Source organism: Leopardus geoffroyi, chromosome E2 (genome assembly GCF_018350155.1).
Source record: "Leopardus geoffroyi isolate Oge1 chromosome E2, O.geoffroyi_Oge1_pat1.0, whole genome shotgun sequence".
Lineage (NCBI taxonomy): Eukaryota > Metazoa > Chordata > Mammalia > Carnivora > Felidae > Leopardus > Leopardus geoffroyi.
The window spans coordinates 15975262-15992118 of NC_059335.1; the positions used below are offsets into that span (position 1 = coordinate 15975262).

The window sequence follows — 16857 nt, forward strand, 5'->3', positions numbered from 1 at the left end:
CTCTTTGCTAGAATTTCATCTAAATGGAATCATGTAGTACCCGTTCTTTTGTGTCTGGCTTCCCCTCACCAATGTTTTTGAGATTCATCCCCATTGCTGCAAGTGTCAGTAGTTCATTGTCACTCCAATCTTTCTGAAATAAGAGAGGTTTTTCTATTCCTAATGCTTTTGCTTCTCCCCTTCTCTCACTTTCCCTGTTGCTCTTCCCTCTCTCAGTTCCCTCAATTTCCAGTCTCACATCAGATGTGATTAAGTCATGTTTACGTCCCACAGGTTCTGTGAGCCATGATGTCTGTAAAGTGCTGGAATGTCACAAAGATGGCACCGTCACCCAGACTTATTCCTGAGTGGAAGGACTTGAAACTCTTCATAAATAATATGCTGAAGGATCTAAAGGTGACGTGTATGGGAGATCAGCACCTGGTGGGCTTGGACTAATTATCCCTGCCAGGGCAGCCTGTTCCTGGGCAGCATGTGAGCTCCTTGGGAGGAGCCCTTCCATACCCCTAAACAATTCCTCCCTCTAAACTAAGATGATAACAATTAAAACACATTATGCTGGAAACAAAACAAAACAAAACAAAACCAAAAAGTGAGTTCACATGGATTAAACAAGCAGGAGATACCTTTGTCTTTACATGTCAAGGACCCATGTTCTTTTTCTTTCTTTTTGCTATCCTTAATATTTTAGCTTATCATCTTAAGGTTGCAGGACGGTTCCTGTACTTCCAGGTATCAGCTTTAAATTGCAAGTAGGTAGAAGAGAGAAGGTCAGAAAGTACAGAGCTGTGCCAGCCTTAGAGTGCTACAGTTGCCACTCTGTATTGCCAGAATTTCTGGGGCCATGATCACCCTAAACAAGAGCTGAGTTTTACTGGGATAGAAGGAGGGGGATTGATACGCAGTAGGCAATAGTACTTCTAGGCACAGATACATTACTTGGGTTTAAGATAGTCTTTTAGAGTCTTCCTGAGAAAACCCTTTATACTGTTGAGTCAGTAAGTGAATCATTTGTACATAAAAGGAGGAGAGGAATGGTAATTAATGGAGTAAGGGGTTTGTAAATTAGCCTTCTGATTCAATGAAGAGGGATGGGAGATTGAGAGCTCAGATACCAGCATCCTTTCTCTCAACTCTGCTGCTGTCACTGAACCAGCAATGGCAGTGGAAGCTGTCTCCAGCATTGTGGTCTGTATTCTCCCAGAACACACAAAGATCTGAATATGACAAATATAAAGAGATTCTAAGTTGCCTCGGTATAGTCTCAGGTCCTTTGTGGATGCAGAGAAACTTGGGGAGTTAGATTCATGGAGTAGTGTTCAAGAGGCAGTATAGCACAAGCTATACTGCTGAGAAAGGGACCTCAGAAGTAGACTTATGAGCCTCGGTTTTGGCTGATCCCTACAAGGAGTTCATGTCCTTATGTCCTAGATATAAACTCTGTTACTGGAAGATAGTGTATGTTGGACATGTCCTACTGTGAACATGTTGAAAGACATATATCATCCTTAATACACCACACACACACACACACACACGCACCCTACGGGGTCAGAATACAGAATGTTAGAGCTGAAGCACTCCATGTTGTGAATAGCACACGTTTTCCTTGGATGCATATTGGAATAGTGAAAGAGGGACATGCCAAAGTGTCTAGCTCTGATGCCCACGGGCATGCCATGGGCATTCTAAGTCTGTGAAGTACGAGTTTCCCATAGGCAGTGTATCATGAGTGTGACGCTGACAGGAGTGGTCCTTTGGGTATAGGCAGGGACTTTGAAGAGTTGTTCCAACTGAGGTAGAGTATTTGCCAAGGTTGGATTGTTTTGTCTTACTCATATAGGATTGTATTCCTTTCTTCGGAAGTACTTATTTGTTTTGTACAGACATTTGTTAATTGTTTATGTAATGCCTGTTTCCCCCACTGGACTCTTATCTTTTGAAAGCTAAGGCCATGTCTCTCTTGCTCAGCATCATATCCCCAGTGTGTGTCCTAGAACATACCACCCTTTCTCAAGTGTTCCTCACTCACCTGAACCATGGAAAACAGATTTGAGGGGCTATTTTCTCATTTCTCTTAAGGCTGATACATAACTAGTAACATTCTAGATGCATAGGAGAGAAATTAATGCCTCATGTAGAATGGATACTTTAGGACATTAGGGCTTACTTCTTACGGAAACTTGGTAGAGAAAGGCTGGGAGGTACTTTGAATTAAGATGTGGGTGAGGGTGAGGGAGGGATAACTCCCCCAAATAGTGCTTTCCAGTGGTAGGGTAAATAAATGTTGGTTAATGAAAAAACAACAAATGTCCGCTAATCCTCAACAAATATTTATTAAATGAATGAGTGAGTGGCGACTTAGGCCTTTTAACAGGCCTCTTCTCTCTCAGTCTGCTGAGAAACCAAAGAATGAGGTGATTGTACTGAGTGACTGGCCTGAGACTCTGTACCAGGAGCCTCACCATCCCCAGAGCAAGCCTTTCATCTGCTTCTACTCCATCAACATCAACTATTTCGTCTCCTTAAACTGGGTGGAACCAGATTCAAACCCAATACAGGTAAAGCTACCTCCCTTTTTTTTCCTCCTTCTTAATCCACTTTATATTCATCATACCTCAACTGTCCTCATCTCAGAATGATGAGGGGGATTCTGAGTTAGCTCATTTTAACATCTATCTCCGTTTCTCAATCTGACCTGGATGCAGTGATCTTTTTCACCTCTAGTTTCAGGTCCAGAGAATTCATATTCCTTAGAAAGCAGACTGAAGGCCAAGGAAAGAGCCTTAAGAATCATGTTTCTATCCCATACCCAAATCCTAGTATTAGGAAACTCCCAAAGTTAAGTTCTTCGGTCTTTCCTTAGTCTTACAAGAGGGAACAGCAATCTAAACATTCAACACTTCATACCCCTTACTCTTGGGAGATCATCTGCCTCCATGGTCCAACTTTCATCTCTCATCCTCTTCTAGGCAGTACTTTGGATACAGAAGAAAGATACAGAAGCAGAAGGAACAATGGAGAAGATGATGTTTTGTGTGATGGATCAAGTACCACCCATTGAAGCAATGGTCCACACAGGTTCCTACCACATGTTAGTTGCTTACTGTGGTGATATGCACCTGTGGCTCTTTGGAGATCACCATCGAGCATTCATATCCCTGGGCACAGTGCCCTGTCGTTTCTTCATCAGCTGCCTCTGCTATGACCCAGAAACGGAGGTGCTGCTGTCTGGTACCTTGGGGGCTGTGGTTACCTGGCTTATCTTACCAAATGGCAGGGACCTCCAGATGGCACAAACAGTGCCCATGTCTGGTCATGAGCTTGTACAGGGCTTTTCCCTGAATGGCCCCAAGGGGTCTCTCCTGGCCCTTTGTGAGAATAAGGTAAGGGTCTTCACCCACCAGGGTCAGGGCCAGCTGAAAGAGGTAAGAAAGTTCACACCCATAGGCAGTGGCTCTTCCATCACCTGCTCCTTCACTTGTGTCTCTCAGGGATATTTCTATGCTGGAAACAAGGATGGAGAGATCCATGCTTGGGGTCTAGACCAGGGTAACTTCCTCCACAGCTTCCAGGCCCATTCTTCATCAGTTATATGTGTTCACAGCCGGCCAGAGATCCACACCTTACTGACAGCAGGCCGAGAAGGCACAGTAAGGGAATGGAACCTTGCTGTTGGGAACTTGCTGCGGCAGCTGGATATTGGTGACGGTCTGCGGCAACTGCAGTTTATTGATAACACCACTTTTTTCTGCCAGACTACCCACGCTTTCTCACTGCACCACCTGCCTTATTTTTATAACCTCTTCAATGTCTGTGGTTCTGCTCCTGAGCAGGTGCACCGGGTCTGCTGTGGCCGAAATTGGACTCGGATCCTGTGTGCCACTAAGGATGGTTTGTTGCGCTTCCTGTCTCCAGTGACAGGAGATCTCCTGGTTCTCACCTGGCCTCTGCTTGTCATGGATAAGGCTGTGGCTTGGGCCTATGACCCAGACAATGAGGAGCTCTTTGTGGCAACAGGCAGCTCAGAGGTGCTGGTGCTTGATGCAACGCGCTCGCCTTGCACAGCCAAGTATATGGTATGCACTTCAGTAAACTCTAGGGACAGAGTAAGTTGCCTGGCCTATGCACAGTCCCATTTGGGTATGGGCCTAGTAGGACTGATGTTCTGTGGGCATGACAGTGGCATTGTGAGAATCCTCTCCCACTATAGCTATGCCCGAATAGAAAAGGCTGTTCATTCTGGAGCAGTTTTGGCCCTGTCTACCCTGGAAGGTCCCCAGGAAAACTCCTTGCTCTGTTCCTATGGCATGGATAATACTGTATACCTGACAGAAGCTTTGCTGTGGAAGAACAAGGTAATCCTGCAGTCCATAAGCAAAATTCTCTGTAGTTGCCCCCTACAACACGTGATACTGCTGCCGGGTTCTGTGGGTGCCATCACTGACAACCACTGCTGGCGTCTCTGGCACTATCAAGATTTTCTGCAATCTGCAGAATCAAAACAAAGCTCTATGTTTGAAGAGACAAAATGCCTGCACCGGTGTGCCATCACTTCATTTGATGTCTGCTCCTCCCTGAAACTTTTTGTCACAGGGGGCATTGATGGCTCAGTCCGGATCTGGGACTTCCATGGTAGACTCATAACTGAGTTGGATTCAGCACTGCATTTTGGTCCACTCTGCTTTGCCAATAATCGGGGTGACCTGCTTTTGACTTTCAACCAGAGTCTTTACCTGGTATCATGCTTAAAATTGCTCCCTCCTGCTCGGCTGATTCACCTAGCTATCCTAAATAATGCAGATGAAATACAAGAAGACCCTAAACTCTTTCTGCCTAGCTTCTTCTTTTCTTTTGAAATAGTACTTGTACCCAAATTTGTCTATCTTGGACAAGGGCTGCAGGAATTACAGGGGCTAGAGGCCCTTGTTAACAAACGGGTCATTGCCTTTGACAATACTGTGCCCCATGTTGTAGAGGAAGAGAGACGTATGCCTTCTCTGATTCAAGTGGAACCCAAATTACATTTTTTGGAGGATAAGGATATTGCTTTTTCTATTCCTGACCCCAAGCATAATCATCCCCCACATGTGGTTCCTGCTCAACTACGGCTGGCTGGCTGGAATGGGTTGAACCCCTATCATAAACTGCATGGCTTCTTTGGTAAAGGGCGGCAATGGCCCTTTGCTCCTGATGGCTACATCCCCAACTCAGTTATCCGTGCCTGCCTTTGGCCTGACGGTACCCCAGTCTTCTTACGCCATGACCTGTACCCATCCTACCGAGATATAGACTGGGACGTGACTGAACCCATCAGACACCAGACACTGTCACCTATGCCTCTATCAGAAGAGAACATCTCAATGAGGAGAGAGAGGGATAAATCCAAGTGGTGGAAACGAACATTCTATGATGTTCTAACAAGCTTGATAAACCGAAATTGGGCAGGAAGAAAACTTGATGAAGGACTTCTAAATAATTTAATTGAGGCAATCCTCAGCCTCACAGTTTACTGTTCTATAGACCAGTACACGACATATATTAGTGCCCTGGCACAAATTTTTGCCACTTACCAAGTATCTCCAAGGTTGTGCTCTGAGACTGCCTGTCGCCTGCTGGAAGATACACTCCATCCCAACCCATGCATCCGTGAGCTAGCCTGGGAGGGGCTAGATATGCTTGGCATCATGAGCCATCTCTTTGCTGTTCCACTGAGTCTGGGATTGATGGACAGTGATGAAAATGTGCGGGCTAAGGCTTTGTACCTTATGATAAGAGTCACAGGCATCCAAAGTAAGAGCATGCTGGTAGGCCTGCTGAAGGAACAAGAAACCCTCCAAAAAATGCAGTAAGTTGTGTAGTGGCTTTCCCCCTTCTGTTTTTTCTAGCTCCTAACCTCCAGAATCTGGTTGCTTATTCTCCTTTTCTATAACCTTTTCTATTCTTTTCCTCCTACTATGTTCTTTGTTTCTCTTTGCTTTTCTCCCCAGTGCTTACCCTTCTTCTGATCCTTAAGATTCGTTGAGACTCAAGTCTACAAACTTCCAACCAAAAAAATATCTTTTATCTTCCTGATGACTTGATTCTTTGCTATCTTTGATTCTTTCTTCTTTACCAACCCTTTACTTCAGACTACTCTGTCCTAAATGGCCACTTTATCTCTGCCTCTTCAATTGTAATTTCTCCTCCTCCTCCTCCTCCTCCTCCTCCTCCTTCTCCCTGTCTTCCTTTCTTCCTTCCCTCCTCTTCCTCCTTCTTCTTCAAATCTAGTTTTATCACTGGCTTGGTATCATCCTTTTTTCCTCTTGACTTTTATAGGCGGGAACTTATTGGAGAAACCTCTCTGGACCAGCTGCTGGGGATCCAAGCTAACGACATCCAGTGCCTGCTTACACGGGTGGAGCAGCAGCTAAATGAAAACCTGACCTTGTCACACAGAGACCAACAACCTCCTTTTTCTTTAGACATATCAATGGATGGTGAACCTGAGACCTTTGTCAAACGAACATTCATACCTGAAGAGATCACCAAACGAAAGAAAAGAATGACATATGTTCAAGAAAAGAGAGAAAGTCTTAGTATGTATGGGGTAATAAATGGGGTATATTTGGGGCCCACCTTAGGACACCAAAAGACAGGGTCAGTAAGGCCAAGATATCTAAAATGGGGAAACCTGGGTGGTTCAGTCGGTTGAGCATCTGACTTCAGCTCAGGTCATGATCTCGTTCGAGTGTTGCGTAGGGCTCTCTGCTGTCAGCACGGTGCCCACTTCAGATCCTCTGTCCTCCTCTCTCTTTCAAAAATAAATAAACATTAAAAAAAGATATCTGAAATTATATCAGTGGGAACATAATTACATAGAGATTCTTTTCCATAGAAAGTAACCTTCCTGGGAAGGAAACACATATGCCACAACAAATAGCAAGGTCTTATTTATTCAGGATATGGAAGCTGGGATAAAATGACAAGCATTTCTGTGCCATAAAGCCTCAGTCCTCTTTGCATCTGTACTTCTTATGGAAGTTCATTGAACTGTATATTACAAAGGATACCACTCAGGGCCTCTGTTTTTTCTTAAATATTTTCCTCAATATCTCTGCAGTTAAAAAGGACCTGAGAGTTTCCAGAAAGAAGAGAGAGACAGAGCTTGTAAAATTTAGCTCTATGTTGGTGCCTTCAGAGGATGAAGGTGAACAGAGAGAGGCCAAGAAATCAGAGCTAATTGACACTGAGGATGTTGCCTTAGAGCCAGAGCTGCCACTAAGTACTTTCAGCCCAGCCAAATCTAAAGAGGTTGCTGAATCAAAGGAGGTCATGACAGAAGCTACAGAAGCTATGGAAGCCACAGAAGAAGGAAGAGGCCACATGGCAGTCACGGAGGCAGTGGAAGCCACACAGATTATGAAGGCCATAGATCAACATGACATGAAAGATTATGGAGAGATATTCCCTAAGCTGGAAAGACAAGAACACATGAAAAGACTCTGGGAAAGGGCAGTGGAAAAAAGCCGTGAAAAAGTAGCTGCGAAGTTGAAACAGAAAGAAAATTTGAAAGATATTTCAAAGATGACTGCAGAAGAGCCCAAAGAAAAAGTCATGCAGATTGCTGAGCAAGAAAAAGATACAAGGAAGAAACTTGGAAAGGGTGGCCAAGGTTTGGCTGGTGCCCCTGGACACACAGATGAATCAGACACCAGGTCTTGGCGGAATGACATTTGCTATCTTGCCACCTCAAGGATAGCAAGTTCCCATCCAGGAATGTTAAGGGATCTGGGTCAAGAATTGGTGGACTTGGCTCGGGTGATTCTTGCTCCCCAAGAGCCCAGTTGGGATCTATTCCAAGAGATCTGCCCCCTTTTAAAGGACTCCTCAGAATTGGAGGAAAGAGTGGTAGAAGAACCATCCACTATAACAGAAAAGGTGGATAAAGAGATTGTCGAGGAAGAAGTGACAGAGTTGGGAAGACAAAGGGGAAAAGAAGCATTAGAGAAGGACAAGGCATTTTCTCAAGTCAAGAAAAAGAAAGTTGCTTTCTTAGATAAACTAGCCTTACAGAAAAGGAAATTAAAAAAAGAAGCACGGGGACTGGCCAGGCAAGATGGGAAAATAGCTGAGGAAGAAAGGAAACTGAGTAAGCCAGAGAAGAAATTAATTCAGGGTAAGGAGAAACTGATCCAGGATATGAAGAAACTGACTCATCAGAAAGAAAAAATAGTTTGGGAGGAAAAACTACTGGCTTATCCACAAAAGACATTAACCAAGGAAGAGCAGAAGTTAGTTTTAGGAGAAAAGAAAGATACTGGAAAAGGGAAAAAACGACTAGGGGAAAGAAAGAGAGTTACCCAGAAAGAGGGGAGGGCAGCCCTGAAAAGGAGTAAGTGGGACTGGGAGAAGATTATGATGGCCCATGAAGAAGACATGTGGCCCCAGGAAGAGGTGTTGCCTGTCTGGGGAGAGAGGAAATTGTCCCAGGAAGAGGAAGAGCTGTGTGAGGAAGATGAGCTGAGTGAGGAAGAGGAGGAGCCCTGTGAGGAAGAGGAGTTCAGTGAGGAAGAGCCAACTGAGGAAGAAGAGGAACTGGCCTGGGATGAAGAGGAACTAATTCTGTACTTAAAGAAACCAGTTAAAGGTAGGAAGAAAAAGTCCCACAAAAAGAAGAAACACATTCAAGGTATAGAGAAACATGTTGAAGAAGAGGCCCAGAAAAGGGGGGAATTAGCCCAGGAAGAGGAACATTTGTCTAGCGAAGAGGAGGGACTGTCTGGGGAAGAAGAAAAACAGGCATCAGAAAAGGGCAGCTTGGCAGAGCAAGAAATTAAATTGACCACAGAGAAGAATAAATGGTTAAAAAAGAAAAAAGAGGCCTATAAAAAGAAACAAATCCAAGAAAATGAAAAACAAGTTGGGAAACAGGAGAAAGAAGACCAGAAAGAGAGGCAGGCTAAGAAAGAGGAGAAAAAAGCCAAGGACAGACAATTATCCTGGGAAAGAAAGAAACTGGGCCTAAGGGAAGAGGAAAAGCAGGGGGAAAAGGAGAGAAGGGCCCAGAAAGAGGAGAAAACGACTGAGAAGAAGAGGCAATGGGCCTGGGAAAAAAAGAAAGCAGACTCAGGAGAGGAGGAAAAAGCTGGGGGGATGAAGAAATGGTCACAAGAAGAAAAGAAACAGGCCCGGGAAGAAAAGAGACGGGATCAGAAAGAGGAAAAATTGGTTCAAAAAGTGGAGAAACAGGCTGAGGATAAAAAACAATGGGCCAGAGAAAAGATGAAACTGGTCCCAGAAGAAGAGAAAAAGATAGAAGAAATTAAGAAAGTGTTCCCTCAAAAAGAGAAACGGGCCATGGTGGGGGAAAAACAAGCTAAGAAAGAGGAGAAATGGGTTGGGAAAGACAAGAAAGCCACTGACAAAAAAGAACAACAGACCCACAAAAAAGAGCAACTAGCCCTACAAGAGCAGATACAGGCCCAAGAAGAGAGAATATGGGGTCAGAAAGAGGAGAAAGAGAGCGATAAAAAAAAACAACGGGCTTGGGTAAAAGAGAAAATTTTTGTAGAAAGGGAGGAACACGCTGGTGAAGTGGAGAAAAAGTCCCAGGAAAATGAGGAAAAAGCATTGAAGAAAAGACTGACCCAGAAAGACAGTGAATTGGCCAAGGAGAAGAGGCATATTGCTAAGAGAAAAAAAGCAGTATCCAGAAAGGGGATTGGCATAACTAAGAGAAAGAAAAAAACTAAGGAAGAGAAAGAAGTTGTGGAAGAAGAGGAATTGTCCCAGGAAGAGAGGGAATTGGCCTATGACATTAGGATCAAGGAGATGGGTGTTGCCAAGAAAAAAAGGAAAAGAACCAAAGAGGAGAGAATACAGGCAGTGAGGAAACTGGATATGGAGAAAGGGATTTGTTCTGAAGACAAAGAGGCTAGTTCCAGGTTAAAAGATATAAGGAAGAAAGAGAGTAACCTGTTCAGGATCCTGGCTAAAACAATTAGAAAAATGAGTATAGTGCTACCAGAAGAAACAGAAATATGTGAGGAAGAGAGATCATTCATGGCAGGGAAGAGTGAAATGGATGGCCAGAAGTGGGAATTTTTTAAGGAACAGGGGGAAATAATGAAAGAAGAGAAGGAGCTGGGTCAGGAAGAGGGAAAAGTAGATGATACGCTGGCCACCAAAGAGAGAACACTGACTGATGGAGAGAGCTTGAAGGAGAACCGAAAGTTACTACAGAAGGTCCAGGGAAAGATACTATTAGATAGAGTCCAGGTAGAGAGTATATTAAAGGAAGTCCAGGAACAAAATATGTTAGGAAAAAAGCAGCTAAAGAAACTTCTGAGGAGAATTGAGAAGAATAAACTAAAAAAGACTCCGCTGAAGTGGTTATTAGAGAATATCAGAGATACTCTGTTTGAAGGCTTATCTGAGAGTTTTATTGGGAAGGAAATAAAGGAAGGTCCAACTAAGAAGGGGAAAGAGGAGGAGAGCATTACTGAGGAAGAAAAGGAAGGGATTCTGCCCAGGAAGGAGAAAGGGAAATATGTAATTAAGAAGAAGAAAAAGAAGGTAAGCCTGAGTGAAGAGAAATTGAAGGAGAATTTGGCTAAGAAGCATAAAAAACAAAGTTCATCCCAAAGAAGGAGAAAGGGAAAGAGGTTGACTCAAGAGAACGAGAGGCTGAGTAAGAAGAAAAAAGAGGGCCCACATGAGGAGGAGAGCCTGAATGAGGAGGAGGAGAGCCTGAGTGAGGAGGAGGAGAAGGAGAGCCTGAGTGAGGAGGAGGAGAAGGAGAGCTTGAGTGAGGAGGAGGAGAGCTTGAATGAGGAGGAAGAGGAGAGCCTGAGCAAGGAGGAGGAGGAGACCCTGAGTGAGGAGGAGGAGAAGGAGAGCCTGAGTGAGGAGGAGGAGAAGGAGAGCTTGAGTGAGGAGGAGGAGAGCTTGAATGAGGAGGAAGAGGAGAGCCTGAGCAAGGAGGAGGAGGAGACCCTGAGTGAGGAGGAGGAGAAGGAGAGCCTGAGTGAGGAGGAGGAGAAGGAGAGCTTGAGTGAGGAGGAGGAGAGCTTGAATGAGGAGGAAGAGGAGAGCCTGAGCCAGGAGGAGGAAGAGAGCCTGAGCCAGGAGGAGGAAGAGAGCCTGAGCAAGGAGGAAGAGGAGAGCCTGAGCCAGGAGGAGGAAGAGAGCCTGAGCCAGGAGGAAGAGGAGAGCCTGAGCCAGGAGGAGGAGGAGAGCCTGAGCCAGGAGGAGGAGGAGCACCTGAGCCAGGAGGAGGAGGAGAGCCTGAGCCAGGAGGAGGAGGAGCACCTGAGCCAGGAGGAGGAGGAGAGCCTGAGCCAGGAGGAGAGCCTGAGCCAGGAGGAAATGGAGAAGATAGAGAAAAGGGAGAAGGAGGAGGAAAGACAGAAGGATGGGGAAAGCAGACTTATGGAGGTGATACTCCCAGAAGAGGGAGTATTGAAAACAGAGCTCTCCAAGGAGGAAGTGAGCTTATCAAAGCTAACAATAGAAGATGAGTCTCTTGCTGAGAAAAGAAAAGGTACAACTAGAAGGAAAATGCCTTTTAAGAAAGAAAGATTGCTTGATGGAAAGAGAGATCCCATACTTAGGGATAAAGTCATGTGGCCAACAGTTCTGAAAAGCCCCTTCAAAATGCCACTCCCAGTAGCTCTGGAAAAACAGAGAATGCCCAGGAAAGTGTTAGGGGATCATTTAGATTTGAAAGGTCAGGAAAGTCAACTTCTTGGAGCACACCCTGAGACAAGTTCTTGGAGAAGACAAGAGGATGTGCTCTTGGAGAAAGCTAGGGGTATGTTTTTACAAGGGAGGGGAACAGGCTTACAGGCCCAGATCCCAGAAGGGCTCCATAGGCCAGAGTCCCATTTATCTGATATGATCAGGAAACCACAGAAACCTGAACATAGACCCAAAGGTGACATGTGGAAGTGGTTCTTGAAGTCCCGGGATTTGCCAATGGGGAAAACTGAGGGCCAGGTCGTAGGCCCAGCCCTAGCCTCAGCCCCATCCCTTACGTCTGCACCAGCTGAAAGGCCACGCTACTCAGAAGCAAGCTTCTCAGATGAGGACTGGATTAAAAATGCCTTAATAAGGCTGGAAGCGGGAGAGCAGCTTTCCAGGAACAGTTTCCAAAGACTGCACCAGCTCCTCAGAAACTTCACTTCAAAGGGATACTTGAAATGGATGCATCTATACAATCTTAAAGCCATTGCTAAACACTTCAGGAAGAACCTAGAAGTAAGTCATGCAGACATATCACAACCCTATAAGGATGTTTTGAGTCCAGTGCACTTAAAAGGGATCCCTCCAATTAGAAGAAAAGAAAAATGGAGCCGGCTAGAGCCATTCCCTGTTGTTGAAGCAGTGTTACCATTGGCTGCCACAAGGCCTCAAACCCCACACCGTCTCAGTTGGCCTCTCTTAGATGAGTCCTACAGGAAGAAGCAGGCACAACAGTTATCTTCTGCTGTTAAGCAGATGTTGAACCTTTATCCAGTCAGAAAGGATGTTCCTACAACGGTCTATCCCTCTGTGGATATAAAATCCCTGGACTTGATATTCCAGAAAGACTTCCAGGTCTTGAGGGAGAAAGGAGAGCTCTCCAAATTTCACAAGGCAGAGAAGGAAGCACTGCCCATCCCTTCACCAGTATTCCCATCAACCACCAAGAGGATTCCAGTCCCAAAGGCTATAAACTGGCATTTTTTAGGAGAACCTTACAGGAGTGCTCGGGTACAGCAGTTATCCAATGCCCTCAAAGAGATGGAAATGCAACACTTTTATCCTATCATGCGTGAGATTTTCACAGGTGCCCATGACTCTGTGGACAAACAAACTCTAGCTTTGATGTTTCAGAAGGATCTCAGAGCTTTTAAGGGAAAAGACAGGCCCCTCACATTGCCCAAGTTGAAGAAGGCGCAGCCCGTCTCTAAGAAAAAGGAAAAGCTGCCTCGATGGGAGACATTTGTGGCACTCTACTATGTTTTGCGGACATTGCAGCAACGATATGCAAAAGACTGCACTGCTTGGATGGAACAGTTTTACCAACTCATGGATCTGTACCAATTTAAGTCCCCCCAAATCCAGAGGCTCCTACTACAGTTGCTGCAGAGAGAGGCACTCCAACCTCAAGAGACCATCTACAAAAAGGCCCTGAAAGCCAAGGAGCTGGTACTTGGTGAACGGTTGTTCTATGGCCTGTTTTGTGGTCATTCTTGTGCCCCTGCAGGTCCTCTCAAGTTCCATGATGTTGTACCTCTGCCTGGGAAGAGCAAGGTGCATACTATCCAACCTGTGGGCATTGCCCAGTATGGGTTCCTAGAACTTGCCTGGAAAAGTCTACCCCAAGTCAGTCCTTACCTTATTGAGAGGCTGCCCAACATCTCTACTCCAACTCTATGATTTGGCCTAACATTAGGACTTTGGGACCTTGCTGGGAAATAAGCCTGGCCATAGATTTTAAGCCTCCTGTACCCACTTCAAGGTGGGCCTAAACAAGTATTTGTATTCATTTGGCTCCAGAAACCTGCTACCTTGTACTGAATAAAATGACATTTCTCATTTGTAACAAACATTTTGATTTCTCTTTCTTCCCCAGCCTAGGATCCCCATAGAAAGTAGACAGAGAAAACAGATAATCTTTGTCCTCACAGGACTGATTGTTTTTTGTCAGTGGGTACATCCTTTGGAGGGTAGGGGCCAGCATTTGATCAACTTTTGATAGAAAAGTCTGTCCTGGAACTCTTTTTTCTTTGGTTAGTATTTCCTCCCTCAAAAGTTCCTAGGAGGAGAGTGTCTGGTGCAGCTGGGCTTTTATTTATTTAGCATTAATCTGAGAGGAAGCAGAGAAGACTCATAATTTTTCCCCTTCATAAACTTTGATCTGTAGTTCCTGAACATCTCTAAGCCTTAGCGTTCTCATCTACATAATGGGGAAATAGAGTGAAATAATGATTAAGAATGCCAACTTTGAATTCAGAAAAACTCTCATTCCAGTTCTTTTTCTGCCATTTATTAGCTCTTTAATCTTAGCTTTTGGTTTCCTCAAAGTAAAATGGTGATAGTAACAACTACCTTAGTGAAACACTTAACAGAATTCCTGGAATACAGTTCTCTCTCCCTCCCTTTCCCTCTCTCTCTCTCTATCATAGGTAGCTATTTTAATGGGAGTTAAGTGTGTGAATGAGAATGTGGGTTATAAGACTCAAACAGGATTTGAATCCCTGCCTTTCAATTTGACATATAATCTTGAGCCAGTGATTTCACCTAAGCCTCAGCTTTTTATTTTTTATTTTCAATTGTTTATTGTAAGCCTCAGTTTTATCATGTGCAAATGAGGCTCATTGTGAGGCTCAAATGTGATTCTGGCTACACCCATTTTAGTGTATTGGGCTAAAGGAGGTGCCTGGGACCTCAAGAGAGTTTGAGAATACCTTGAGAAAGGGAACAGAGCTCAAGGAGACAGTCTGCAAGAGTAGGGGAGGAGTTCAAGCACAAAGGAGGTGCTTGGAAGCCCAAGAGATCTTGGGCATCAGAAATCAGACTGCTGAGGGAAGTGACAAATTCTGAGGGAAAAAAAAAGTTTGGGAGTCCAGATCAGAAGCTTGGGAGTAAGAGATCTCAGGGGAGAGGTCTGAGAGCCCAAAGGGAACAGCTGGAGTTGACAATGTACAGAAGCTAAGAAGTCCTGGGAATAGATCCCATGCTCAGCAAAGGCATAAAAGTGATGAGCAGAAGAAGCAGATTTTGAGGTTAGAGGAGCCAGGAAGCCCTGGAAGGAGCCAGAGCTCAGGGGAGATCCCTGGAAGCTTAAGAGAGGTGCACAAAGTGCAATGGGGAAGGGTAGGAGAAAAGGGAAGAAACAAAACTTTGAGAAGACTGCAAGCTTCCAGGGAAGGAACTAGACCCCAAAAAGCAGTCTGCAAGGTCAGAATAAGTTGAATAATTCCAAAGATTTAAAACATATACTTATACATGGAGGAATTCCCTCCTGTGAAACAATAAATTATATATAGATGTTTTTTGCTTCTGGCTCCTGCTAATAGTTGGTCTTTGACCCTTGTTTCTGACACAGAACTCCTAAGTCCCTTGGAATCTCCTGGGAGATAGAAAACTCTTTTTGTTCTAATGAGATGATTCTTGGTGGGCTCCTAGGAGGGGCTGGTCACTAGAAAGACCAAGCCATGTATAGAAGCTTGGGGCTTTCAGCCACCTCTCCCATTCTCTAAATAAGGGCTGGAGATTGAGTTAATGATCAGTCATGCTACATGATGAAGCCTCCATAAAACCCCCAAAGTGTGGGGTTCAGGGAGTTCCAGGTTGGTGAACACATCTATGTGCCAGAGGGTGGTGCACCCGAACTCCATGGGGCAGAAGCTCCTTCACTTAGGACCCTACCAGAGCATCCCGATGTATCTCTCTGGCTGTATGCTTTAACATATTCTTCATAATAAACCAGCAATAGTAAGTAAACTGTTTTCTTGGGTTCTGTGAGCTGTTGTAGCAAATTATTGAACCTGAGGAGAGGATTGTGGGAGCCCGTGAATTCTATCCAAGTCAGACAGTTCTGGGTAACCTGGGTACCAACTACTTGCGATTGGGGTCTGAAGCAGAGGGCAGTCTTGTAGGACTGAGACCTTGGGGGTTCGTGCTTACTCTGGTTAGTGTCAGAATTGAACTGCAGGACACCAAGTTCATATTGGAGAATTGGTCTGTGTGGGGAAAAAAACCACACATCTGATGTCAAAAGTGTTGTGTGAGTAAGAAGACAGCCCCCCCCCCATCAAATATCTCCTCAAATATCCTATGTATTTCCAGAAGAGGGGGAAAATAAGATGAAAAGTATTAAATTGTGTTTACTGTAAGGAAAACCGTTAATAGTTTACTAAAAGGTTTGCTACAGCGGGGAAATGAAGAAATTTGTTTTTCTTAAACACTAGGGAATTTTGCCAAGCTTTTTACAATCCCAGAAATAATAGAGCCATATAGAAGAAACTAAGCTTGACTTATTTATATCAGAACAACTTTAAAAATAATTTTTAAATGTGGTAAATTATACATAACAAAATTTACCAGTTTAGCCATTTTCAGTGTACAGTTTAGTGCAGTAAATACATTCACGTTGTGCAACCACCAGTGTCCATCCAGAGAATGTTTTTCACCTTACAAAATTAAAACTCTGTTCTCAGGGGCACCTGGGTGGCTCAGTCAGATAAGTGTCCAACTCTTTTTTTTAAATTTTATGTTTATTCATTTTTGAAAGACAGAGACCGAGCACAAGCAGGGTGGGGTGAAGAGAAAGGGGGACACAGAATCTGAAGCAGGCTCCAGGCTCTGAGCTGTCAGCACCAGAGCCCGACGTGGGGCTCGAGCTCATGAACTGTGAAATCATGACCTGAACCAAAGTTGGACGCTCAACCCACTGAGCCACCCAGGTGCCCCAATAAGTGTCCAACTCATGATTTCGGCTCAGGTCATGATCTCATGGTTCATGAGATTGAGCCCCACGTTGGGCTCTACACTGAGAGCTTGGATCCTGCTTGGGATTCTTTCTCCTCCTCTCTCTGCCTGTCCCCTGTTTGCATGTGCTTGCTCTCTAGCTCTCTCAAAAGCAAAAACAAAAACAAAAAACCAAAACTCAAAAAACCATTCCCATTATATAATAACTCCCCATTCTCCCTACCCCACCGCTCCTGGCAACTATCATTCTACTTTCTGTGTCTATGAATCTAAGTACTTGCTATGAGTGGAAACTTAAAGTATTTGTCCTTTTGTGACTTATTTCACTTAGCATAGTGCCTGTCTTCAGGGTTCATCTATGTTGTAGCAGGTGTACAATATTCCATTGTATGTATA

At 44.5% G+C, this 16857-nt stretch overlaps 1 protein-coding gene across 1 annotated transcript; it reads left to right on the forward strand.

Annotated features, from left to right (window-relative positions):
* The first annotated feature begins 213 nt into the window (after window positions 1–213).
* On the forward strand, window positions 214–13574 carry LOC123578518 (WD repeat-containing protein 87-like). Its single transcript, XM_045441375.1, has 6 exons — window positions 214–396; window positions 2394–2561; window positions 2973–5848; window positions 6319–6578; window positions 7103–8931; window positions 11302–13574. Exons 1-6 carry the CDS (start codon window positions 286–288, stop codon window positions 13402–13404), a joined length of 7347 nt encoding a protein of 2448 aa, XP_045297331.1. The 5' UTR covers window positions 214–285; the 3' UTR covers window positions 13405–13574.
* Window positions 13575–16857: the final 3283 nt, after the last annotated feature.

What these genes read in the sequence shown, in the direction of transcription:
- LOC123578518 (XM_045441375.1), top strand. Translation starts at nt 286, where the DNA reads ATGATGTCTGTAAAGTGCTGGAATGTCACAAAGATGGCACCGTCACCC. An exon ending in GAAACCCTCCAAAAAATGCA is followed by an intron (nt 5,849 to 6,318) that starts GTAAGTTGTGTA and finishes TGACTTTTATAG; the next exon opens with GCGGGAACTTATTGGAGAAA. An exon ending in AGAAAAGAGAGAAAGTCTTA is followed by an intron (nt 6,579 to 7,102) that starts GTATGTATGGGG and finishes ATATCTCTGCAG; the next exon opens with TTAAAAAGGACCTGAGAGTT.